Genomic DNA, 25,971 nt, shown 5'->3' on the forward strand with positions numbered 1-25,971 from the left:
TGTTAGTGAAGCTTTTGTTTATTTGTACAATGGAGAGCAAAAAAAAAAAGAGTACCTGAGATAATGTGGCTTACTGCATTTACAGTTAGACATCGCACAGTGCTGAAATAAACCTGTAATAAACAAATGCTCTTTTGGTAGTAAATAATACTGGCACAATACTCCAAAAGCTGTGGACATTATCATAAATGTGTAAAACAAAACAGGTAGAGACAATACCACTATTGAAAAAAACCTTTGTGTAGTATAAATATTCAGTGCTACATATAACAATATTGATAAAAACACTAAAATGCAGTATTTCACTTCTTTCAGTGTTAAATCCACAGCTCATGGAGGTTCATCTGTTTGTTTCCATTTCTAACTTTAAACATACAGTAACAGAAGGTTTATGCAGTCTTTGAGTGAATTGAAGATTATTAGAGGGGGCAGTGCATGTGTGTGCATACAACTAAGTGCCCACTTGAAAGTGAGCAATCCAAGAATTATAGGGGGTTTTCATGAATGATCTTGGGGCACTTTTCTGGCTGTATGCAGTAGTTGTTGTGTAGAACCAGACCAGCAGGACACTGGCAGCCTGGGACACAGGGCTTGAAGCAGTGACTCTCTACAACCCCCAGCGGTACGTCAACGTTAAAGCAGGTTACGGGGCACGGGGGTCCGCACTCGTCAAACACAAAGCCCCTCTCCACTGGACATCCCACAGCTGTGGATGACAGTGGCAGAGAAAAAAAAAAAAAGACTAAGAACACTGTGACCACTATGGCGTCAAGGGTGATCAGTGGGAATTAGCAGGTCTCAACATTATAATAACTTTTTCAAGAGAAAACTCTTTTCATTTTCATTTGAGGCTAAATTGTTGTGAATGACTTTCTTGTAGCACTGTAAAAAAACAAAACACTGGTCAGTTAACAATAGGAGCAGGTGGACTTTGGTGAGTCTGACAAGGTGCGTTTTGAGTTCCAGAAATAAAAACTCAAGTATTATGACAATTATTTTACTGCAAGTGCTTATAGTGCTTATATATGATCATTTTTAAATGTAGTTCAGTAGAATTCTCACTTATAACCCCATATGTTTCTTTTTGCGTCACAATCAGTGTTTAAAAGTGCCCTGCTACCGTATTTAATTACTTAACGTTAATGGCTTTGTGGTAATGGCTGAAATTTTTTGTGGAAAACAAGGCCTTGGTTACCTTGTTTCAAGCCATTCTAGTGTGGTATAGAAAGCCTGCAGGAAGACTCAGCTCAATTTGTGCCAGTTCTCATCAATATTTAATGAGCTTAGCTGCTTGACTCTGACTGGCTAACAGCTAGCCAATGAGAGTCTGGCTATCGGCATCCTTTACCCGGCGCCACTGGGAGAGCTCATGAATAGTAATGAGCTCAGGCAACTTGACGTCAGACTGACCAGCTTTTGTAATTTCTTTTTCAATGGCTAAAACTGACAGAGGAGGTACCAGTTCATTTTCACATTCACAACATAACACAAACACACATGAACCTAACATATTTCAAAAAATGCAAGTAAAAGCGGGTTTGTGTGGCAGGGCCCCTTTAAAGCGCCTGAAAACTTGTTTTCATATCTAATGCTTTTCCTTATATATTCCTGACAAAATAGGCAACAATCAAAAGTTAGTTTTGAAAAAAAAAAACATAATTAAAATTTCAAGAGCGTTTGTAGAGTTTGACACTGGAAAACTCAGTCTGTATGTGAAATCCCTCCCTATTTACTATATAATACACTATATTTCTATGCCATATATGTATTATGAAGTGCCCTAGAAATAAAACAAAAAAAGTTGTCCATGGCACATACACTACTTTCTGCTAACAATCCCCCAATGCAATGCGTGATATTTTACATATGCAAAACTGATCTCTGTTTGTCAGTGATTATCCAAAATTATGATGATTCATAAGTCTCAATTTGCTGCTCACTACAAAGTTAACTATTGAGTGATGCTGATTATTTCCCACATGCAATACTCATAATGCTCATAATAAAAAGCTGATAAGTAAGAACATATGCTATTGTAGAATGTGCTCCCCATAGTCCTTAAGAGTGGCAATGGGTTTGAATAATAATAATAATATAATAATAAATGTTTGTACCTTAACTCAATGTTGAATACAATTTTGGACATTTAATGGTTTATCAAAGTACTCACATAAAATGCCTTTGATAAGCTAAATCAATTAAATACACAACTTGGAAAAATTAAAAAGGCCCAATAAGGACAAATATGCAGTAAGCGAGAACTTTTCAGGTCACGGAGACACCAGGGTAGTGTGGGTTTTACTCACCACAGAGGGATGAGCTCCTCCATTGCAGGATAACTCCAGCCTCTCTGCACTGACTGGCGTAGGCCTCCAGTGTGTCACACAGACACTCATCACTGTTGGCCCCGCAGGCACAGAGGTCGTAAACACAGGCTCCGTACCACGGTTCAGGAGGCACCACATAATGGCAGGGCTTAAAGACAGCAGACTTCAGGAGCTTACAGCGAGCGTTAGCCCCCTTCTTGGCCTGGTAGCCTGCGTCTTTACAAGGGTCGACATCCTCACCGGGGCGACAGGATGAGAGGGAGTGGCTACCATTTGTGACCTAGAATGACAAACAGTTCTTTGATTTTGTGCAGTTGACAGACTTGTTTCCCACTGTGTGTATTTTATTCTGTCTCTCCATTTCTTCTTTGTCTATACAGTATTTTACCCTCCAGCTGTTGCCAAAGTCAGACTCGGATAGGCTGAGTTGTCCACTGGGCATTCGCAGGTCATCCTGGTAGTAGTTGTTGAAGTTTCCACAGAGGCCACATGTATGGCCCTTATAGGAGCCTGGCACACTCACTTCCAAATGTGAACGCCCACTCCACAGTACCTAAAGGTGTACCAGTGGGTGTAAGAGAATTGGGTGTCCAAACTCTTTCCAATCATACGTAATTCACAAAGACAATGACTGATAAAAAAGACTGTACCTTTAGCCCGATGTTAGTGTTGAGTAAGATGGTGTTAGTTTGTCGTTCTACATAGATGTACGGTTCTCTGAGGAACGGCAAAGTCACAACCTCCTCATTCACCTAAAGAGTGCAAAAATGGCTGAGTGGATTCATAACACAAATATGAGTGTTCGAAAATCATTTGCAGTATTTGTACACACACAAACCTTCACAACCCAGTCCTGGAGTAGCTGCACTGTGATGTCTCCTATAAACACAGTCACCTCTTTGGTCCAGGACACTCCTTTACGCCCACGATCATCGTTAGTGGCATGAATACTGTACAAACAAAAAGGAATCATTGGGGCATAGAGCAGTAACATTTTATACAAAATTAAACTTAATGAAAGGGCATGTGAAACGGCATGTTGATTGTTGTTTTCTTTTCTTGGCATTTTTTTTAACATTGTGAAGGACTTGAATTCCAAAGTTGTTGCGAGTCTTTTCTACAGCAGGTTTTAAAAGCAAAGTATCTTGAAAAGTGGATGTTTTTGCAAATTGACACATAGACATTCAATCCATTCGGCCACCGCTAATTCTAGTTAATTTTGTCAGCAAAGGGTGTGTTAGGACACTAGCTCCCAAATCTTTTGGCTTGTGGCCAAGTGTTTGTCCCCAATATTAAATATACATTACTATATACATAGCTAAATACATAACAATCAATGTTAAAGTTATTATTATTCAGTTATTATTCATAAAATAGAACACTTAGAAACTGTGCTAATTTGCTTCATCAGGACTGTGTGGGTTTGGTTTCGTCCGTTTTGATCAACAGTGGCCTTGCAACATAAGCAAACAACTCCTCAGCTGCATTTAAAGTTTGATTAAAATATTGCTAAATCCTGATGGGTGCATGTAAGTAAGTGGCATCAACTTTTTCTAACTCATGCCCATGTCAAACCAGTAAGAAGAGCTCAGATGTGTTTCATGTGAAATAACCAAATCCGTTCAAACCTTTGGCAGAATATTTAGTTTTCAGGCAAATCCCCCATCGCTCATTATTGATATGATTTTTTACAGGTCTAACAAATGGAGAAGTAGTCTACAACATGTCTACAGTATTTGTTTGGGTACCTAAAGTCTCCACCCTCACAGTCCTGTGCCAGGACGTATGTGCACGCTCCTTGGAAATGCAGCATGCGGCCATCGAAGGTGCGATAATGAGGGTCGCCAAAAGCAATGCAGGTTGCTGGTCGAGGCAGGCAATGAGGGCAACACAAACCTGGGACAATGGCCGGCATTTCATCCTAAGAGAACGCACACACGCACACGCACACACACACACACACACACACAGGAGCCAGCCAGAGCGTATACACGGATGAGAAATTTCAGATATTTAATCTTTCTCTACAGACTGAAGGTTCAAACAGTGAGGCATCCTGGCAACATTTTAGACTATGATGAAACCCAGAGAAAGAGTGTGTGTTTTGTTTGCTATACTGACTGTTGCACAGGTGAGTGGAGGGCAGCGTTCACTGTGACAGTGTACATCTCCAGACACACACGTACAGCTCGTGCACTCATCCACCTCCCACTGTTCGTTAGAGTTATACACTGTTCCCTGGTGCAAACATGACGCCCCTGAGTCTACACACACACACACACACACACACACACACACACACACACACACACACACACACACACACACACACACAAAACTTGTAAGTGTTAGGCAGAATACTTCAGTAATGGATGCTCACTGTATTGGCTGACTGTGATACCTTGGCATTCACTGCAGCATCTCCCTGGAATCTTCACTTGTTTCTGCCCACTCTGACAAACTGCAGGTAAACACTCTTCAATGCTGCACTCAATATGGCCCATCTAAGCATTACACACAGAAACAACAGATTACTTTAGAGGAAGAGGGTCTGAGTACATTTTCTCACGTACTACACTTAAGTACAATTTTGAAATTCTTGAGTATTTCCATTTTATGCTGATTTATTCTCCGACTTTACTCCATTTCAGAGAGAACTTTGCACTTTTAATCCACAACATTACTTTACTGATTTACATATAAAACGTGATCATTTCATAAAAATATGATACTTCACTAGTTTTGATTCTTTCAGTACATTTCGTTGCTTATAATTCTTCTCTTTTACTTATGTAAAATTTAGAGGTTTTTGAGGTCTCTAATAAGGTCTAATTTAGGTGTCATTTGCATTCCACCCATCCACTTAAGTGATATACATTGTGCAATCATTATATGTTAGTGTAAGCATTACATGAGCAGTCTAAGTATTTCTGTAAGACTTACGTTACAGGTACATGTGACACAGTCGTCATCGCTGTCTGTCCAGCTACTGCCGTTGGCCACACGTCTGTTCTGGCCCTCAATCACACAATCTGTATGAAACATAGGAGAACCGTCACAATAATGAATGTTCAATGCCAATAAGACTTACTGAAAATTTACAAAGGCACAGGGATCAGACAAACAGGAAGAAAGATAGTGCTATCTCACCTTTACACACAGGGCAGCATGAGTGTGGAGAAACAAACTGTTCATTAAGAGGACACGTAAGTGGGAGGCAGTTTTGGTGTAAACAGGTCCATGTCAGGTCCTAAATCACAAAAACAGTATCACTGTACTGCACAGAATTGCATGGAAGGTTGACTGTAGATTGATCAGTACAGTAACAATATAGATCTCAAGGTGCCTCATGTCAAATAAAACTCACTTCCCTCTCAGACTTCCCATCATCTTTAAGCCAATGAAATGGCAAATATCTTTTTTTTTATAGGATTTCTGACAGACGATATTCTAGTTATTCTAATTGTAATTGATCTACTGTGAAAATGTCACTGTTAAATATGTGTCCAATACAGGTTAAAACAAGACATGTCAGTGTCATTCTCTTCCCTAGCTGCAGTTTGAATCACCGATCACTTAATACAAATTTTTGCTGACATACTGTATGCAGAACAGAGCATAAGAAAAGTGTCGTTGCTGCGGTACCTGGCACTGGCAGGTAAAACAAGGGTCATCTGACGCCAATACCTCGTTGCCAATCAGCGCAGCGGTGCAGTTACTTAGAGGCTCTAAACATACACACACATGTTACAGATCTCAGTGATGGTGCATAGATAATACACAGTGTATCACAAAAGGTGGTTTAGTACTGACGTGCACAGACAGGACAGCAGGAGTCTGGCCCAGAAAACAGGATGTTGCTCTTAGGACAGTCAACCAGACTGGGACACTGCTTTCTGTAACACCTCAGGTGTTGCTCTCCGTCCGGCATCACCTGGGAGACACACAGGTTGGATTACAACAACCACTATTACTAATACTACTTCTATTTCACTACTACTACCCTACCACTATCACCTTTGGATCTTCCACGTCTATTTATATTACTACTGCTTGTACCTCAACAATTACTTGATTCTTCTATACATTGATTGACAATTTATTAATCGTTTTAGTCATCCATTTAACACCAATGGATAACAATTCACTGCTTCAATCAATACATCAAAAAACAAACAAACAATATGATCAATAAGTTAACAGGTTAAACATAGAAATGTCACAAACAGGTTTCCAGTTGTCAGGTGTGTATGCATCGTACCTCGCAAGTGCAAATTTGACAGGGGTCATCGGCTGGATGGAAACTGTCACCTGGACCATACACTCTGCCATCCAATACACAGTCTACTCAACAAACAATCATACAAGATTATCAAGCATCAAAACAAAAGAAAATCCGGATATGAAACACGAAACGTTTGTGCCTTATCCTTCTTTTGCTCACCAGCACACACAGGGCAGCACTCCCCAGGCACGCTGATGAAGTTGATGCAGGGAGATAGACAGCGTACTTCAGAGCAGGTGGTCACCCCATCCACACACATACACGCATGCAGGGAGTGGAGTCTGCAAACCAGCTGCTGCCCTCGGTATGCACCTCTCCTCCATACACACAACCTGAGAAGGAAAATTAAAAATCACTGGTAGAAACTATTTCTTTCTGTGATAATATTTTTTCAGCAATCTATTTACCTCTACAGCGAGGACAACAGGCTCCTGGATCAGTCACCTGATGCATACAAGGCAGCTTGGGACACTCGGGAGAAGCACACTGCACCTCACCTGCCTGCAAGACTCAGATGGATTAGCATTTAAACACAAGGAACGTGCAAATTTGGAGGGAAAAGACAAGAGATGGAGGAATCAGACCTGGCAAGTACAGGTGGAGCAGTGGTTTGAACTCAGGGTCCATGTCTGCCCGTCATTGAACTCCTGTCCATCAAGCCTACACACTGAGAACAGAGATAGATAGGAGACATATTAATTTCTCAATTTGGTCGTTTTAGAGAGATATGATTTGTTTGAATGTTTCATGTTTTTTATGTGTGTAAGTTTCTGCACATGGGATTTTGTTGATCATGTGCTCTAATTTGCATTGGCTTTAATCAATTTCACATAAATATTTTTAAGTGCTTTCTAAGATTAAATTCAAAATGAAATAAACAATAGAAAAATGATTTCTGAATACAAAAGTTAAAGGTTCATTCTCCTAAGATTAGCACAATAAGCGCACCCTAAACTCTGTCAAGTTGTGGATTATAAAACTATGTATTTATTTCAAAAGTACAAGTTTTTGTTTGAATAAGACTTTTAAATACAGGTTTTTCTGTCAAACAGTATACAGACCAAGGCTTGAAATACCATACACGGAAGATTTGTTAATGGAACTTAGCTGTAAAACAAAGAGCAAAAAAACACAATAATGTGTCCATCTCATGCTGGAAAATTATAATTCTTGTTTTATTGTAGAGACTGGGTTCATTTAAAATAAATATAAAGGCCGCTAATTTGCCACAGTTCAACATATTACAGGAATCGGTAGAAACATGTAGGCCTTCACATATCCTTTTCACAAACAGTTCAGGACGTACCTGTGCACTCAGGACAGCACTGTCCTGGCTTGGTAATTGGTCGGACACATGGTGTTGGTGGGCAAACCAGGGGCACACAGGTGACGGTGCCTTTGACACAAGTACAGCGCTTGCATGGGTTGGAGGAGGGTGAGAAGGCGTGACTGTGAGACTGGACAACACCCTCATAAAGACAGGAGTCACAGACGGGGCAGCAGGTGTCTGAAGGGACCGGGTGGGTGCATCGGACTGGACAAGGTCTCTTCTGACAGTTCACCACCTCATTCTGATCAGAGGAGGGGATGAAGGGACACGTTGGACACACAGAAAAAGAGAAGAGATGGAATTAATCGGAAAGTTTGAATTATGATCAATGCATGGTCAGATACATTTTTTTTTTATTTGGTAGGAATTGTCAGACTGACCACACAGGAGCATGACGAGCAGGGATCAGAGGGAGAAGTGAAGGAGGAGCCGGACTGATACTCGTTCCCCTGATAAAGACAAATCCCTCTGCAGACAGGGCAGCACTCCCCAGGAGGAGTCACTGGACGCACACAGGCAACACTTGGACAAGATAGATGTGTACACACCACACCACCGTTCTACACACACACACACACACACACACACACACACACACACACACACACACACACAAATGAAGTTGACACTATTTCCTTTACATAGTCAGTTACATTCCTTACGTACAACAGATGATGGAGTGGTAGCGAGGTTTATTCACGCTCCATGTACAATAAATAAAAGGAAGTGCTCATCACAAGGCCAGGGTGATGGGATTGAAAAAAACTCCACCAAAAGAATTGTAACTAGCTTGTTTTAAACACTCATAGTTTCTTCACAAAAACATTACTTATGTTACCTCCTTGTATCTTCAAAGTGCCACCATAAGTACAATTTCTACAGCACTGATTTTTGTAACATACTGAAAAGTGATCTTTATATGATCACATGTATTTTTTTGCTGTGACCAGTTGCCACCAGAATCTTTTGTAACTGCTGTATTACAAATTACAGCTGCCATTCTCCGTGAAGAAGCAAACTACAAACTTTTCAGAGACTCGCGTTGAACTATTCCTTTAATACAATGTTAATGTGTAACATGTTGATCATCTTTTGACAAGGGTAGACCACCTTGCTTCCAGTTAACTGATGGTTTTTAGGTTTAAATTTATAAATCTGATAAAGATTTATAAATTTAATATATATATTAAATTATATATATATATATATATATATATATATATATATATATATATGCGCGTGGTAGTACCAGACAAGAGCAGAGCTGGCAGTGGTCTGTAGGGTGTGGAAATCGTTCTCCATTGAAACAGCCTCGTCCATTAAAGTTGCATCCGTCACACACTCCACATGCACAGCCATCCAGAGCTGGGTGTGGACATGACACAGCAGGGCATTTCCTGTGTGCACACACAACTTCACCTCTCTGTAGAAAAAAAGATAATTAATACAGTAGCTGTGAGGGTTCAGGAGGTCCCCAAACTAAATGCAGCCCTTCACCCTCTCACTGAGCATGTGCAGTCCTGGCACCCTCCCTCTCCTCCTGGAAGGATCTGGCTGTCAACATAGGTCACACCTTGGAACTGACAACCTACACACAGAGTGAAACACCACTTATTTACTTACTCTACATAACATGAACTGTGACATGTTATTAGCTGGTTACCATCACAGACAGGGCAGCCACATGGATTGGTGACCGGGTGAGGACAGCGAGCTGCTGGACACAACTTTTTCATACATCGCACTGAACCACTCTGTAAGAGAATAAACATGAGAATAAGCAGATTAAAATAGATTATCCATCAGAAATGTGTATGTGGATGTGTGTGTTGATGCTACCTGGCAGGTACATTCAGAGCAGAGGTTTCCTGGATCAGGGATTGACTGTCCATTTGCGAGGACTGCGCTATTGTAGAAACAGCCTATCAAATAAGGACAGGTTTATTTTGTCAGTTTGTAATCATGTGAATGATGAACAAACACAATTAAAAGTCAATGAACCTCAACTAGGATTTGAGTTTGATTTTGAGTTTACATACGTTCACATTCTCCACAGCATTGTCCGGGTGGTTTGTATGGGTGGCTGCACTCTCCATAACAGGGTATTTTGGTGCAGATTACTTCGCCTCCGTAACAGTAACATACGCCACACGGGTCTTTGTCATCACCAAACTCAGTGCCATCAGAGTATTCTTTACCATGAAACAGGCAGCCTGCAAGTTGAAAACTGGAGCTTAAGATAATTTTGTAACATTCTTGGAAAAATAGTTTCCAATGAAAACTGTTGACAGAAATGTCTGTGGATCATCTTCTGGGACATGCGGTTAGCTTTTTCGATCACTCACCATCACAGGACATGCAGCACTGTCTCTGGACAGGGTTGTTACAGTTGGACAGTGGACAGCGCTTCCTCTCACACCGGACAGAGCCCTCACGGCAAACACATACTGCACATGGGTCTGATGCGTCATCCCACGTCTCCCCATTAGCTCGCTCCCGACCCTCATATAGACAGCCTGCAAGAGAAATGCGACAAATAGTAAACATGATTAAACTAGAAAAATTGAAGTTTCACTTACAATGCAAAGATCTTTTGTTGCAATGTATGACACAATGTGCTTGATCCACATATACAAATTGCTTTGTCCTTATGTTACAACATCTTGGCAGGACTAAAAAATTGTACCTTCGCAGGTGCGGCAGCACTGCTGTGTGATGGGGTGAGAACATGGAGCAAAGGAGCAGGGCTTGCGCTGACAGTGAACTGTCCCATTGGTGCAGGTACATGATCGACAGTTGTCAGTTGGGTGGTAGAAACGCTCAGTGTGTCTGTAAGGTTGTTGTTCGTACACACAATCCGATGGAGGAGCTGAGGGAATATAAGTGGAAAGAATCAATGGTATGCTTCCACTATAAAACTTCCTAATTGATGTTGTGTTTGATCATCAAGAGCCAAGAAACAAACTCAACAGTAGATTTTCTCACAAATCAACATTCCATCAACTACAGAAGGAGTACCAGACAGTGAAATTAAGATTTGTCTGAAAGGAAAACCTTCAAACTGAAAATCCTTAATGGCAAATAATTTGAAACAGATTTTCATAATGGTCCATGTTTAGCTTTCTCTTTTCCAAATAAGGATCAGACGAAGACCATAAGAAGCCATCATTTTGCATATAAAGATGAAATACCAATCAAAAATAGGTGTGTAAAAGGGGAATAATAGCTGGTTTTTAAATAGCTGACTAAGCATATGAAACAGTCAATCTAAAAATATATGTATCATGTCTGTGTGTTCAGATTTGACTCAACAAATGTACGCTTTTTGACGCAAACCTAATGCCTCTATGATGAGCTCTAACTGCTGACCATGTTAATAAATGGGCCAAATTAGGGTGCCAAACTAAAAATACTTGTCCCTTTTACCTCAAGCAATATCTTTACCTCATGTCTTTCCCACCACACTCCACCTTTAACTTTTATTTCTCACCCTTCTGAACTTTTCTCTCGTGCACATCCTTACCAGGACACTGGGGGCAGCAGTCTCCAGGCAGCACGTTTGGGTTGGAGCACGGCAGCGGTGGACACCTCTTCATCAGACACTGGACATTCCCATTCTGCAACAAACACAACACAGAGTGAAGTAAAAGCTTGCTTCAAGAAGACCACTGGTGATCAACACAGTAGGGTGAGTAATGCTGTGATGCTCCTTATTCTTACTATGCAGCTGCATGTCCTGCATGTGTCAGTAGGATGGGGAAACTCCTCTCCATTGGGATACTCTTTCCCAGCATAGCTGCAGCCTAATGCAAAAGGATGTTGTGTACATTTTAACTTGTTCAATTTATTTGTATTGTTGACATAAAATTCCTATTTCCTCACCATTGCAGTTGTTCTGACAACACATTCCAGGTCGAGGTGCATTACAGTGAGGATGAGGGCATTGTGCTTGGTGGCAGTCAATCTGGCCGCTCACACACTTACACTCCTCACACACACTCACAGGGTTATGAAAAGCCTCTCCATCAACAAATATGCGGTTTTCAAAGGAGCAGTCTGGAAAAGATGCAAACACAGTTGTTATAGTGAGCTGACTGACAATAAACTAAAAGAAAATTCAATGGTCATGCATACATTGAGTCATGACCATTTCTGTTTCTGAATTTAAGTACCTGGACATTTAGGGCAGCACTCTCCAGGTGGTGTATATGAGTTGGAACAGTTGAGTGGAGGACAAGGTCTCCTCTCACACTCTACGCTGCCACGCTGAGAAAAAGGTCAGGCTGTATCAGCAGGTTTGAAAGTAAACAGTCATGTGTAGTGTGTGTGTGTGTGAATGGATACACGCTCACCTCACATGTGCAGATGTGACAGGGGTGGTCAGGGGTTATAAATCTCTGGCCGTTGCTATAGATACGATGGTTATAGGTGCAGCTTTCACACACTGCGCAACAGGAGCCTAGGGAAAGAAAAGAGTGCAATGAATTTACACAGTCACCTGCACATAAACAAAACTCAGGCAGTCACACACTCCTACCAGGGATCTTGCTGGGATGCAGGCACTCGGTGGGGGGGCAGTGTGTGTGTGCACACAGCGTTTCTCCATTCACACAAGTGCAGATGGAGCAGAGACCCTCTGGCTGCCAGTTGGAACCTTCCTCATATTCTACACCCTCCAACACACACGCTACAATGAGAAAAGCAGAGTTGTCATATTAATTAAAGAGCTGTGTGTGTGTGTCTGTGTGTGTGTGTGTGTGTGTGTGTGAGCGCATTATTACTTTTGCAGATTGGACAGCATAGATGTGGGTCAATAATGGGGTTGGAGCACTGAACAGGAGGACATTTCTCTTCACGGCAAATTACATTCCCACCCTATAACAGATACATGGAATGAAGTCATTGTGACTACAGCGTGTTTTAGTTTATAAGAGCATACAGAAACATAACAGCTATTATGTGCCATCAGGTGCTCTAAAAAGTTTTTAAACATGAGACAAAGGTAGAAAAAAACCACTGAATGAAGATAATACACACTTGCTCATTAAATTTAACATGTTTTGTACAAAATTCCTTAAAGTTTCACCACTTTTTTATTGCAAATACCGCACAGACTTGCCTTACACTTGCACTGCAAGCAGGGTCCATTTCCAGCAGGGGTGAACACCTTTCCATCAGCATACACCCTCCTGTCATACTCACATTCTGTGGAAACAAATATAAACTCTGACTATGTTTGTTTGCGTTTAGACAGTAAAAGTCAAATTAGGAAAATTGCATGCAATAGGCAAAAGAAATTGACAAGTATATGAGGAAATTCTGACCATCGCATGTGGGACAACACTCTCCTTTGCGCTTAGCTGGATGACTGCAGCTCAGTGTGGGACATGATGAATCCATACGCTCACAAGAAATTTCACCTGCCTTGATAGATAGACACAAGAAGGTATTTAATATGTCACTCTGATAGAGAATTTTAACATTCAGTGGTTGTCGGATACAAACCTAGACAAACTACATATTGGCTGTTGCAGATATATCAGCCTCTGTCATTTTCAAAAAACTGCTTAAACAATAGTGTGTAGCGTCTGTGAGGAATTCTAAGTAATGGCAACAACACTGTCGGTGCATCCACATGACGCAAGCCTCCCGTGATCGTGCACACCCCCACAAACCAATCACATTAATTTATGAAAATGCAAAAGGGTTTGACAGGATTTCTTTAAACCCCTGGCTCATGAAACGTGCCAACAAATTCTGAGTCCAGTGACATGAAAATAATAAAAAGAACTTTGCCGGAATGAACTCACAGAGCAGTGGCAGTGAAGACAGGGGTCTCGCCTGGAGGGGAACTTCTGTCCATCCACATACACCTTAGACTCATATTCACACTGCTCACACCTACAGGTCACACACGCACGCACGCACACAAATAAACCTTAAACATTTAAAACTTTTGGAAATGCTTCAGTTGTCTTGAAAGCAGAGAGAGATTAATATGGTGGATAGATGCAGGTTTGAAAGTGATATGGATGAAGTTAGGCAGGTTGGTTACCGTGGGCAACAGTCTCCGGTCCGATGTACAGGGTTTCGACAAGACAAGGCTGGACAGGGAAGGGGCGAACAAGCCAGATTTCCATTCTAGAGGTGAAAGATATAATAAAGATAAACTTGATTCATACACACACACATATTACACTTAATGATGAACATGATGATGATTGACATACCACACATGTGCACTCTTGACAACGGTCTCCAGTAGGGATCACAGCTCCATTAGGAAAATCATGTCCGTTCACACCACAACCTACAATACACACAAACACACACTATACTCTGTCTCTGCAGTTTAACAAGCCCACTATCTGTGGACACCATTTCAGTGAATTGAAGAAACCCACCATGACAAGCTGGACAGCATGTATTGGGTGGAGGAGCAGATGGGAATTTACATAGGGTGTTACACCGCTCCCTCTCACAGCGAACGTGACCCTCCTGGTGAAAGGAGGGAACCATATTAACAAAGATGAAGATGATTGAAAAGATGGAGTGTTAAACTGTCAATCAGTATCAGACCCACCAAACAATAGCAGACATCACAGGGATTCTCTAGCGGCCTCCACTTGGCTTTGTGGTCATACTGGACACCAGAATGGATACAGCCTGCAAACACATCTTCATCAGATTGCTTTACTGTTATGGCATTACAGGCAGTGAAATGGTTAAAAGTTAATTCAACACCAGAACACACAAGAAAGAAAAATGTCTCTAACTGCAGGACCATACTTTCAACCCTTTACCTGCAAATCAATCTTATCTTAGCTAAGACAAATGGACCAATGTCATCCCTCAGCTCTGGAAGGACTTTTGCACCCCCTTCTGTCTGAGAGAGATTTTTCACATTGTATTACATGTAAAATAAAGAAGTCTGAGTAATAATAACTTTGCCACAACTCTTGTCTTGGTTCTCACTGACGGAAACCAACAAGAGCATTTAATGGCTGCATAAAGATGTGTTAGGCCTTGTGTCTTCTACTAATTTAAGTTACATTATACCTTTTTTTTTGAGTTTAACAAAGCAGAAATGGTGAAATATTTTAAGTAATAGTTAAGATCAGAGGACGTTGAGTGAATCCCAGTGTCAAAGTTTAGTTAGGATAACCTTTTAAAATATATTCAAATGCTATAGAATAAAACCCCTAAAATGTAACGGAAGTAAACATTACTTTAATCTGTGAGAAATGTTGTATGGATTCCATACACGTACATGCATGCATCCAATTTTTTTGGGCAATTTGATTAAAGGAAACCCCTATTGAAGGCAACATGAGGGTTAAGATCTTGCTGTGTAAATAATTCTTCCAGTTCACCACAGTTCAATGTTTTGGCGTATTCCTGGAACATTATTGGAATAAAAGAATATTTTTTTTAATTTTTATTTAAAGAACAATTTATGCTTTTGGGAACGTAGTTTTAATTTAGGGGGGCATCAAATGAAAATTATTCCATTTGTTTGAACCAAAATGTAAATCTTAAAAATGTAAAAAAGACCTAATAAGGAGAGACTACCAAAGATGAGCGCATATAAGTGAAATGATAATATTGATAAATTGATGGATCTCAAAACAGTTTTTAATGTAGTATACTGAGGCACTTGTAATGTTTTATTTTATTTTCCTTACCTCTGCACCGCTGGCAGCAGTCCCCAGGTGCAGTCTCCTTTTGTGTGCAATCCAGTGAAGGGCAGGGTTGGGGAAAGCATTCCCTGTTACCCCCCTGCTGGCATGAAGGGAAACAGAGGTGAGAGAAAATAATGAACAATGGAAGACAGAGCAATTGTTCAGGCTCAATAAATATGTTTGTGTTAGTGTAGGTGTATGTCACAATGAAGCTACTCACCTTACACATGCATGTCTGACAGCCATCTATACTGTAGGACACATTATGAACTGTACCATCCAGCTCACACCCTGAAGACGAGACAAAAGTTTAACTGCACACACATTTTTGCGTTTGTGGGTGTGTGTCTGCGTTTCCCGAGTGATGAAATAGAGTGTATACTGATAATTTAAGTAAGAAAAGAGGAATGTGGAAATAACTTTACAGATGGTCCATCTTCGTCTATCAATGCAGATTTGCTTCACATTTTCTCTACTCTATGTCACTGAGGAACATCTGGCTCTGCTCTCTCTCCAGTGATGACTGGAGCTGGCTCTCACACACACTATACTTTATGGGCTGTAACTATAACCAGAAATGCCTGTGGGCTTCCAGCCGTTAAACACTACCACCGGCAAGTCAATTAACACTGGAAGAGATTTACTGTAAGAGAAACAGATCAGATCATGGCCCTAACAATTTGCCCTGTTTTGTGGCTGTTTAAGTTATTTAGATGAAAAAGAAAATCGCTTACAGTACAGCACATACCAAACACTGAAGAGCAACATCACTCAATTTGTTTCATCAAAGGCTTTTAGGAAACTCATCAAATATTTTTTTGCTTAGCTTGGACATTTCAACAGACAATTATTTTAATGACAACTCTCCAAAGGACAGAGACAATGTGTTTGTGTGTGAGAGAGGGCAATAATCACAGAGTGTGAGAGAGACTATGAGGCTGCCTACTGTGTAAGCAGCCAAAAGGCATTTCCTCAAGCAAGTCAAGCATGCATGAGATCAAAGTGTTAGTTTGTGGGTGCCATTGGAGTCTTCCGGCCTACATGCAGAAAAAAATTAAGGGGAAGATGGATGAAAAGGCAGATAAATTGACAGTAGAGAGTAGTCAAGGGGGGAGAGAAAGAGGACAGAGGGCTGATTGGGCATGTGTGTGTTACATGGATTGCAAATATGTGCACAATAAGCAAAACAAAACAATGTTTACATTACTCTATAGAGTGAACTACTGGAGAATAGATCCTAATGAAGTCATTTACTCCAGAAGCCATTTAAAAAACATAATGAAGCCTCAAGTAAAGTCCCATATGTTTGTTTCACTCCATTATGACAGGATGTTGTTCACAGTCACCTCAAATGCACCAACCAGGAAGTTTATCACAAATGTATTACTGAAGTACTCTAAAACTTAGCTTTGGCAAATCGTAGTAGTATAAAATACATTGGCGAAAACATGTAAAACTACCAGGATGATACTTTGAACCTGTTGACGCAACAGTGACAAACTATCCCCTTATAAAGTTGATATGGTGAACGTTTTAGCAAACCTTGCCTATTTACAGATCCAGCAGCAAGTTCTGTTTCTGATCACTTGATCAATGTTAGTCCAATGCTCACTCTTTTTTAGCTTTCTACCAATGTCTGAGGGAAATTTCTGGCTCTTCCGCAACTGATTGCTTCACTACGATGACCAGCTAGTTGAACTTTGTCCGTCCGCTACCTGCAAAATAGTTTTTTTATGTTTTTTCTTTTTTTCTTTGCCAAAAACAATTGCCTCCTGCATTTGGAAACAAAGTTGATGAGAGTGGTGAAAGTGAACCAACAGGAAAGTTGAGCCAAAACAGTGAGCTGAAAGATGCTAAAATGCTCCATAGAGCTAACATGATTGCAATGTTTGGTTCATCACTACTCATTACACCCTTTTACATTACAAGTTTTCGTTTGATCCATCGTTAATATATAATATTGACTAGAGCAGCTTAAAGCTCTGTGTTTTACTGACTTCTGGTTGTATCTAGCTCTGCAGAAATTTTGGGTTTGGAAGTATAAATATTTCAGAGCCTATTTTGATATGGTAATTAAGTATTTGTCCTATTTTATTCCAGTATCAGTCCTTTTAAACGGTCATCCTTGTCTTTCTGAGCTCACAGAGACGATGTAGGTAGCGAACGATGATCCAATCTCTTTTCACTGACAGTACTTTGTTCCTCTATTCTTCTTGTCCAGTAAAGGAAAAGGTCCAGTGTTTACCAGCCATGGCATATTACATGGTTTCCAGTAGCAAAATCCCGCCACTCTGTGAAGCAGGAACCACAACTGTGCATATGGCAGACAGCCTTGAGGTACACTTGGCAACAGGCCTGATGGCAGAGGTCAAGACAGCTGATGGGCGCAGAGCCAAGGGGACAGCCGCTGAACCAATGGAGCTTGAAACAAAACCTACAGACAGTGTTGCGAGAAAAAGCGGAAAACAACCTTGGTTTGAATCCTACTCAGAAAAGATTTAACTTTCTCAACTTATTTATAATATGACTATTGTCTCGTAAAGCCAGCCAAAAAGTCCCTGGTACCTTCTAACAGGTACTTTTTTCAATATCACCTCAGTTGAGGTTCCAAGCGAGCTGACGCATTACCAAAAGGTGACGTGAAAACCTGCAGACTACTGATTAGTTGGAGAGATTCGTCACTATTAACGCGTCATCATTTCTAGTGACAGACGGTGACCTGCCAGTGACCAGCCGTGTTTAAATAGTTTAGCCAGCGTTTTTTTTTTTGCTGCCTCAAGCTTCTTTAAAACTAAATTTGTCTTCTGGCTGTGGACACACCCACATGTTGAGAATCAAAAGCAACACACCTTTAACGTTCTGTGTGTGTATCGTGCTAGGTCACGGCAGTTTCCTGCTAAGACAACCAGCCATGCTCGCCCAACGCATGTGGCGGTACTAATCTGCAAAGGAAAAAGGAGGACAAGGCACCACAGCCACGTCGAGTTGAGCCGAGTCGAGCAGGTGCCATAAATGTAAAAACACCATTAGATGATCATGTGATTCACTGGCTCTGGAAACCATATGACTATATAACTTATTAACTCACTGTTGTAGGTGTAGCTTTGTTTTCACATCAAAGTTTTTGAGAAACCGATACTAATAGATAGAAATTGAAAACTGACCACCCGCAATTAGTGTGTCTGTCCAGTAAGCTGTAGGGATCATGTTAATGTCTAGGGTAAGGAAACACTAGTCATTAATCAACCTGCATCAAATGATGGCTCGAAAGCAAAAACCCACTGAGCTGTGTCATACCACAATAAGCAACTAAACAACAAATTGTGAGCTGGCTTTGCAAGACTATAACTACTTTCTTTTTTGTAATGTTGATACTTATGATCTGGTGTGATTGGAAGCCATATGTTGCTCCTATTTTGAATAGCTCTTGTAACAGTATCATCACTTATCAATACAATTTGTCCCGTCCATTCCTGCTAACCATTCAGAGAACTGCTTGTGTCCAAATTAAAAGTCATCCAGTCCTGCTTGACCCAGTGCTGGGGCAGGGAGGTGATTGGAGGGCAGGTACGGGTGATGCGTTTTAAAGCTCGGTCACTGATTGAAAGCTGAAAGTGCGTGTGAAAGTTGAACCGCAGGTAGTGCGGCCTATTGGAGTACTAGTTGCAACTTTCCGTGTCGTAACCATCTGTTCGAAAGCCGAATGCATCAAACCCGCTGCGATCCAAACCAAATGGATAAAACCCCAAGATACTGTGGCCTTTGTCCCTGAAAAGCTCAGACATTATCATGTGACTTATTAGCACTCTCCTCTTCATCTCTTCATGCTCTTTCTTCTTCTCATTTACAAACACCTCATCCTTCTGCATGCCAAACCTGGTGAAATTAGAACGGTTGAAACCATTGCAATTGATGCCAGATACATCATATCCATCCATATCAATGCAACTATGCAACTATGAGTTTGTACTGACCTCATGAAAAAAGTGTATTTCCCAAAATGTCTACCTGTGTCAAATTTAGCAAAGTACAGAGGCCAATAAGTGTTAGGCTATAAGAAACCATAAGAAAACTACAGTAACATAACATTATAAGAAGTTTGTGATTGACCCACCTCAAGCATTTCAAAAGTTCTGAAGAACTGTCGGGTAACCAAATATACAATAAGCAAACCTTTAAATCTAAAACAATCAAACACATTAGACAAAACTGGAAAAGCACACAAGGCTACATGCTCAGCAATACAAGTAGCATAGCATATACAGTGCCATGTCATTTCTCCGATGCTCCATTGTTCGGACCTTTTCAACAACCCAAAAAATTCCCTTTGGTCCTACAGCCCACTAGTCCGATGTCCCTTTGTTTAAAAAAAATAAACCCTGTGCTCGGACATCCCAATGTTCCGACCATATAGCTAGGCTTTTGTAGATCACCTCCCATAATCTAAAATATGAATCAACAATAGCAAGCAAAATTACTTTTCTCTAGCTTATTATCCCATTTAAATGTTTATCTAGCCTAATTCACACAATCTCTACACCGGTTTGCGTGCAGTTTAGTGTCCCAAATTCCCTGTACCGTAACCCCATTTGTGTAGGTCACATCCCCTGACCAATTGGCTATCTTAAGCTAAACTAATTAAGGTCAAATGCCTAACCCCAACCAATCGGCTATCCTAACATATATAATAAAGCCTTTATGGTCCGAACAATGGGATGTCTGAGCAGAGGGTTTATTTTTTGAAACAAAGGGACGTTATACTTGGACTGAAGTGGATTGGCATCGCCACTCCTGGACATTGCTGCCAGCACGGCTAAAAAAGGCTTGAACTGATATTTTCACAACATGGACAGACAAGTTCGGTACCAACAAGGACGTGTTTTTTTTTTTTTTTATACTCTACTCCACTAATCCTGGCACAAAAATACCTGTCTAAGCTGTTTCTGAATTGAAAGTTTCTGTCAGAATCTGAATCAGTTTTACCTTTGATGTTAGCTTGGCATGTGACCTTTCCAGATGTGCACGTACACACAGTGTTGAGGTCAATCTGCCAGTGCTGGCCATCCTCCACTTCACGGCCCTCCCACAAACATCGCTGCCTCACGCACTCACATCCTTCTAGGTACTGTACGCGAGACTGTAGGTCTGCATTCTGTAGAAAAACAAAAGCACAACTTGACATTCTTGTTTTATTGTGGAAAGTCATGTACTGTAATCAGAGTGAAATACGTACCTGAGTTTTGACTATGTCCAGTATACGAGCCAGCTCCTCCAGCCTCTTATCCAGCTTCTTTAGCCTGTCATCTTTCTGTGCTTGAGAAACAGACTTCACCCCTTGAGGAGATCCCGGGGGCCCCAACACCATACCTCTCTGCAGCTGGTCACTCTGGACGTCCTGTGGATAATGGTTGGTTTGGTCCGTTGGCCTGCGGCTTGTTTCAGGTTTACTGGGGGATGCATCCTGCTGCAACATTCGATTGCTGTCAGTCCGAGAATCTGAGCTATGGCTATCTGCATACTTAGACGGAGGCAGAACATCTGGAGGAGGACAGTAGCAGTTGGTGGGAGAAAAGATTCCTGAATAATTCTTGAATAAATAAAAGAGCAAATGTCCAGCCTAAACAAACATCCTGGGGAAATTATGTCAAAATGAAGACCCACACTGAGGAATAATAATCAGACTGTTTGGGGAAAGTTCTGCCTGAGGGCAAAAAGATATGATCTATTGCACAGTGGTCCCACTACTTTTAGGCGTATCTATGTTTGGAATTATAGACAGCATTGCAAAATACATTTTTATCAGTTATTTCATAGTTTATATAACCAGTTATGACAGGAAAACTCTTCACTGACAAAAAATGTCTTCCAGAGTACTCAAAATATAAGAAATTATTAGGGTCAGTAATGAAATGAAAGAACAAAGCAAAAGAAAACAAGGAGGGAATAACCCGGTAGCCTATTCTGCAGTTTCTGCTTTTCAGCATGATGATACAAACTGATATATGGATGCACGTGTACAGACACACAAACATGCATACACATATTTAGAAAAAAGGAAATTGATCATAGCCTTCCAGTGACCTTTTGAAATGTTTATTTTTAAAATGTGTGCTTGTGGGGTCTTTGGGTATTTTTTGGCAATGTCCTTATATATTTATTCTTTTTATGTGCTCAGATGGATTCAGATTTCAGATTATTTTCTTTCATTCGTCCCTCCAAGCAAAGAAAATAATTATATACTAGATATCGAAACACTCAGTTTCGATATAGATATTCTTTCTTTACCTGTAACATTGTCACAGAGCCACGGCCTCCTTAGATATGCTTTCATTGAAATCTCAGCTGTCTTCAAATACCCCTGCATTCATAAAGAAACACAGAAATGCTCACATTCTAAATGTTGTTGTATACAGAATGCATATCAACTGGAGTTTAAAGTAACTGCAATTGTTTCTTTAAAAGGATACTGCAAATAGTAAGTCAATTAGTAAAGGACATGGTTAATGTGTTAATATGTTGTACGTATGTACAAGTATGCAGTATGTGCAAGAAACTTACACTAAATTTGCTGTCTTTCTTCCCTGGTGTGCTGGCAAGAGTGAAAAAAGCATCTTGAGGTAGTTTCAGGTTGATTCTCTCTTCACTTTTTAACGGTATAACCACAGCTTCTTGACAGTCCACAAAAAATGCCAGCCTGTTAGTCTCTAGGCCCACAGCCAACTGTACCCACTCCTCCCTGGAGAAAGGGTTTCTCCTGGGGAAGTAAAAGCTGGCAAGGCTCTGAGCTCCTCCTCCAGCCTGATAGTCCAAACGCAGAGTGTTATCGAGGGTGGAAGAGATGATTTGGAGAACGGGTGAGGATGCAGAGGAGATAGAAAAAAGAGTGGCACTGGAGCCAGACGCCTGATGCCCCACCAGATGCACCCCCATGCTGCCCTTAAGGTTGGAGTGCAAGAAGTGGGAATATTCACGAGGAAGAGTCAGGAAGGTTGCTCTGGGACGTATCTTGTATACGACACTGCTGGGACTCTGCAGTCTGGCCACACCGCTTATGTGGTGGGACATGTTTAGAGCTGCCAGAAGGTCGATCACTAGGATAGAGACAAAACAGACTTGTGAAAAACTTGTATTCATCAACATCATTCTGCATGAGGTCCTTCTCTATCTAATGGAGGATGACACTGCGGTCTCTGGGTTGTGAGGAGTTTGAGTCTGTAAACGGATATATATAGCGCTTTTCTAGTTTAACAACTATTCAAAGCACTTCTGCATAGTACAGGAACCATTCACCAACTGTAGCCGAGGCTGCTGGACAAGGTAAACACTCACACACATTTACACTCCGATTGACATTGGACTGGAGGGCCAGAAATCGAAACACCAACCTTCCACTTGGCAGGCAACCGCTCTACCACTGAGGCACAACAACCCAATGAAGCCGTTCATCACCACACATGGCTGCCTAACTGACCTCAAACACAACACCAACAGGACAGGATGGTACAGTCAGTCAGATCTCTCTGCCTCTTCATACATCTGGAAATAGCTCTTCACTGCTAAAAGCTTACACTGTTAGAAAGTTTTGTTTATGGGATAAATGTATAGAGTCCATCATGGTGGAAAGCAGCTAATTACATGTACACAAGTACTGCGGTGCGGCCTCTAGCTCACTCAGTAAGAGCATTCGCCCCATGAAGGCTGAGTCCTGCAGCGGCGCGGATTCAAATCCGACCTGGGGCCTTTTGGTGTGTGTCATCCCTCCATCTCTCTCTCCCTTTCATGTCTATCCACTGTCACTTTAATAAAAGGGAACAGCCCCAAACCAAAATATAAAAAAAAAGTCAGTTAATATTGAGTAGCCCACTTGTCTTCTTCTATGCCACTAAATTACAGAGGGAAATCTTGCCCTTTTTACTAAATTTATCTGAATTAGGCTATAGTTACTTTTCAAAGAAATATTTTAAATACAAACATATGACCATCTTTAAAATAAATTGCATTGTTAAAAATGTTAAAACATGTTAAAATGTTGCTTGCACACATCTAATTTGTAATAATAATTAAATTGCCTACTGTAATACTTTGTTCTGCAACATTTTTTACTTACAGCCTACTTTTGCTGGAGACCAATTTTTATTTCTAGACAATGCTTTCACTTTGTATTATTGCTACTTTTAAGTAAAGTCTCAGTTGTTTTCAAGTAGCCCATACTAATATCAAATCAAAAAATCTAAATAAACACCACTATTAAAGTGTAAACTAAACAACGAGTTTAGTCTTCTAACTCACCATTCTCGTGCTGTGGACTGGAGTCCCCGTGCACAGAAAGCGCAAAGACCCAGAGCAAATGTAGCTCCAGCAGCATGAGCGTCCTCAGTTTGCTGCTCTCCATTCTCCAGACGGAAAACAATGGGAAGCCTGGATTAAAATCCAACCACTTTACGCAAAAGACATAGTGTTCGTCGTCTTTTTAACCTCAATCTGGTAACATGGACCTTGAACTGTACGTTTAAGATGTCTTTCCTCTGCGAGCAGACCTTTTCCAAAGAGCGCGCGGGGGAAACATGAAACATCTGGATGCAGGCAGGGCGTCACTTCTCTGCAGTCACACAGTTAGAATCCCCCCTGGGGCCATATCTACAAAACACTTTTACTCAATGATCACAAAGGCGAAGAGTTTGATGATTGTGACTAGGATTGCTTGAGATGCTTGTTATTTCTAATGAGAGAGAGAGAGAGAGAGAGAGAGAGAGAGAGAGCGAGAGAGAAAAGACACGCATGCAGAAAAGTGTGCAGTGCGCGCGTAAGGTCACCGGCTCTTGTCTCTGTCTTCAGTCCCTGAAGGATAGCTGTGAGTGAAGTATTTTCTTCCCCTGTTTTTCATCATTTGTCAGGCAAAAAAAAGGAACATCTCTCCACCCATCACTGTTCAGTGTTGTTGTTGATTCCCAAAGATCCCCGTTTAGGGAATTAGCTAAAACCTGGTCTGGAGACACTGGAGAGGAGCCATCCTGAAGCAACCAAATATATGTGTGTGTGTGTGTGTGTGTGTGTGGTCCTGTTTAACTATGGGGTCTGGTAAAACAGTACTTATGGGTTCTGGACAGCTTTGTGGGGCCAAAATGCTGGACTCTACAAATTCAAAGGGCTGTTTGCAGGTCAAGTCTTGGTTTTAGGATTAGGGTTAGAATTAGGTTAAGCATTGTGTCAATGATGGGTCCCCACAAAGATAGTGAGACGCACTGTGTGTGCGTGTGTGTGCGTGTGTGTGTGTGTGTGTGTGTGTGTGTGTGTGTGTGTACAGAGAGAGACAAAGAGAGACAGAGGGTGACAGGAAGACAGAAGAGACAGAGGGAGGGTGTAAACACAAGTAGTCATGTTTCACTGCTTTGGAATCAGTCCCAGTGTGCATCCCACAGTGATAAGCAATAGCTCTAAGACTAGGCTACACAGACAGTTCTAGAAAGAAAGACATGCCTCTCTGTCTTGTTGAAGTATTTTTAAAGTGATGATAGGACACCTAGGTGTTTCCTAATGCATGAAGCGGTGGGGATAGGCACTTTGGATTGTTTTCTATACAGATTGAGATGCAGGCTTAAAGGAAACACATTTTTAAACACATGATTTTAACTGAGGTCTTCCCACACTCTGTCCACTTACCAAACCTTATCCGTGAATCATGCCAGTTAGTCTGTAATAATCACTATTAAAAGTTTTCCCACAGGACTTGCTCTGTTCAGTTCAGTGGTTTTTCAGCATATACTCAATCCCTCTGGATGGTATTGCACTTCCAAGCCGAGAGGGCTGATTGAAGACAGTGATAAAGCAGTATAGACTTAAAGAATGCAGCAAATGTTTGTTCAGGGATTTAGTTTTTGATGTAGAATCAAGCTTTATGAAGGAGGCCATTTACTGTTAAATTGTCTTTCAGAGAAACACTAACAGGAACACAATGTTGCTCCCACACCCACTTCATAGCCAGTGGGCCGTGCTCTTGAGTGGAAGAAGGTTGGTTCGATGTGCAGGACAAATTGAGCAACTCAGAACAAGATAAAGACATCTGCAGCCATGGAAGAGGCTCCGTGAGGCTGTAGGCACATTAGAGCTTTGAGCTGAATCCTAAGCATGCTAACATGCTCATAACAACATATGTAAAATTGTATGAACCATGTTCAGTCAAAAAAAAGTCAGGGGATCACCCAAGTTATTATAGGATTCATCCTCTGGGCACAATGAATGTCTGTTTAAAATCAATCATCCGTCAAATAGTTTTTTTTTTACTTTACCAAAGTTGTGGACTTAAAATGGAAAACATTACCATCTTTAGAGCCTTAGCATACGACATAT

At 41.0% G+C, this 25,971-nt stretch overlaps 1 protein-coding gene across 1 annotated transcript; it reads right to left on the reverse strand.

Annotated features, from left to right (window-relative positions):
• On the reverse strand, positions 1-24,584 carry kcp (kielin cysteine rich BMP regulator). Its single transcript, XM_032524243.1, is given in 47 exon segments — positions 1-706; positions 2,307-2,607; positions 2,716-2,880; positions 2,978-3,079; positions 3,166-3,277; positions 4,076-4,248; positions 4,449-4,591; positions 4,729-4,831; positions 5,271-5,359; positions 5,478-5,577; positions 5,973-6,055; positions 6,141-6,261; positions 6,589-6,671; positions 6,772-6,876; positions 6,879-6,944; positions 7,020-7,113; positions 7,197-7,279; positions 7,919-8,183; positions 8,323-8,502; positions 9,192-9,365; positions 9,448-9,530; positions 9,606-9,696; positions 9,782-9,864; positions 9,982-10,155; positions 10,288-10,458; positions 10,629-10,811; positions 11,466-11,559; positions 11,663-11,745; positions 11,825-11,998; positions 12,115-12,208; positions 12,295-12,401; positions 12,480-12,629; positions 12,724-12,817; positions 13,062-13,147; positions 13,267-13,366; positions 13,753-13,843; positions 13,998-14,083; positions 14,173-14,252; positions 14,347-14,440; positions 14,526-14,608; positions 15,628-15,721; positions 15,845-15,915; positions 20,608-20,776; positions 20,858-21,162; positions 21,910-21,982; positions 22,183-22,715; positions 23,914-24,584. Coding segments are annotated over 47 exon segments (6,312 nt in total). The 5' UTR covers positions 24,017-24,584; the 3' UTR covers positions 1-485.
• Positions 24,585-25,971: the final 1,387 nt, after the last annotated feature.

Source organism: Etheostoma spectabile, chromosome 8 (genome assembly GCF_008692095.1).
Source record: "Etheostoma spectabile isolate EspeVRDwgs_2016 chromosome 8, UIUC_Espe_1.0, whole genome shotgun sequence".
Taxonomy (NCBI): Eukaryota; Metazoa; Chordata; class Actinopteri; order Perciformes; family Percidae; genus Etheostoma; species Etheostoma spectabile.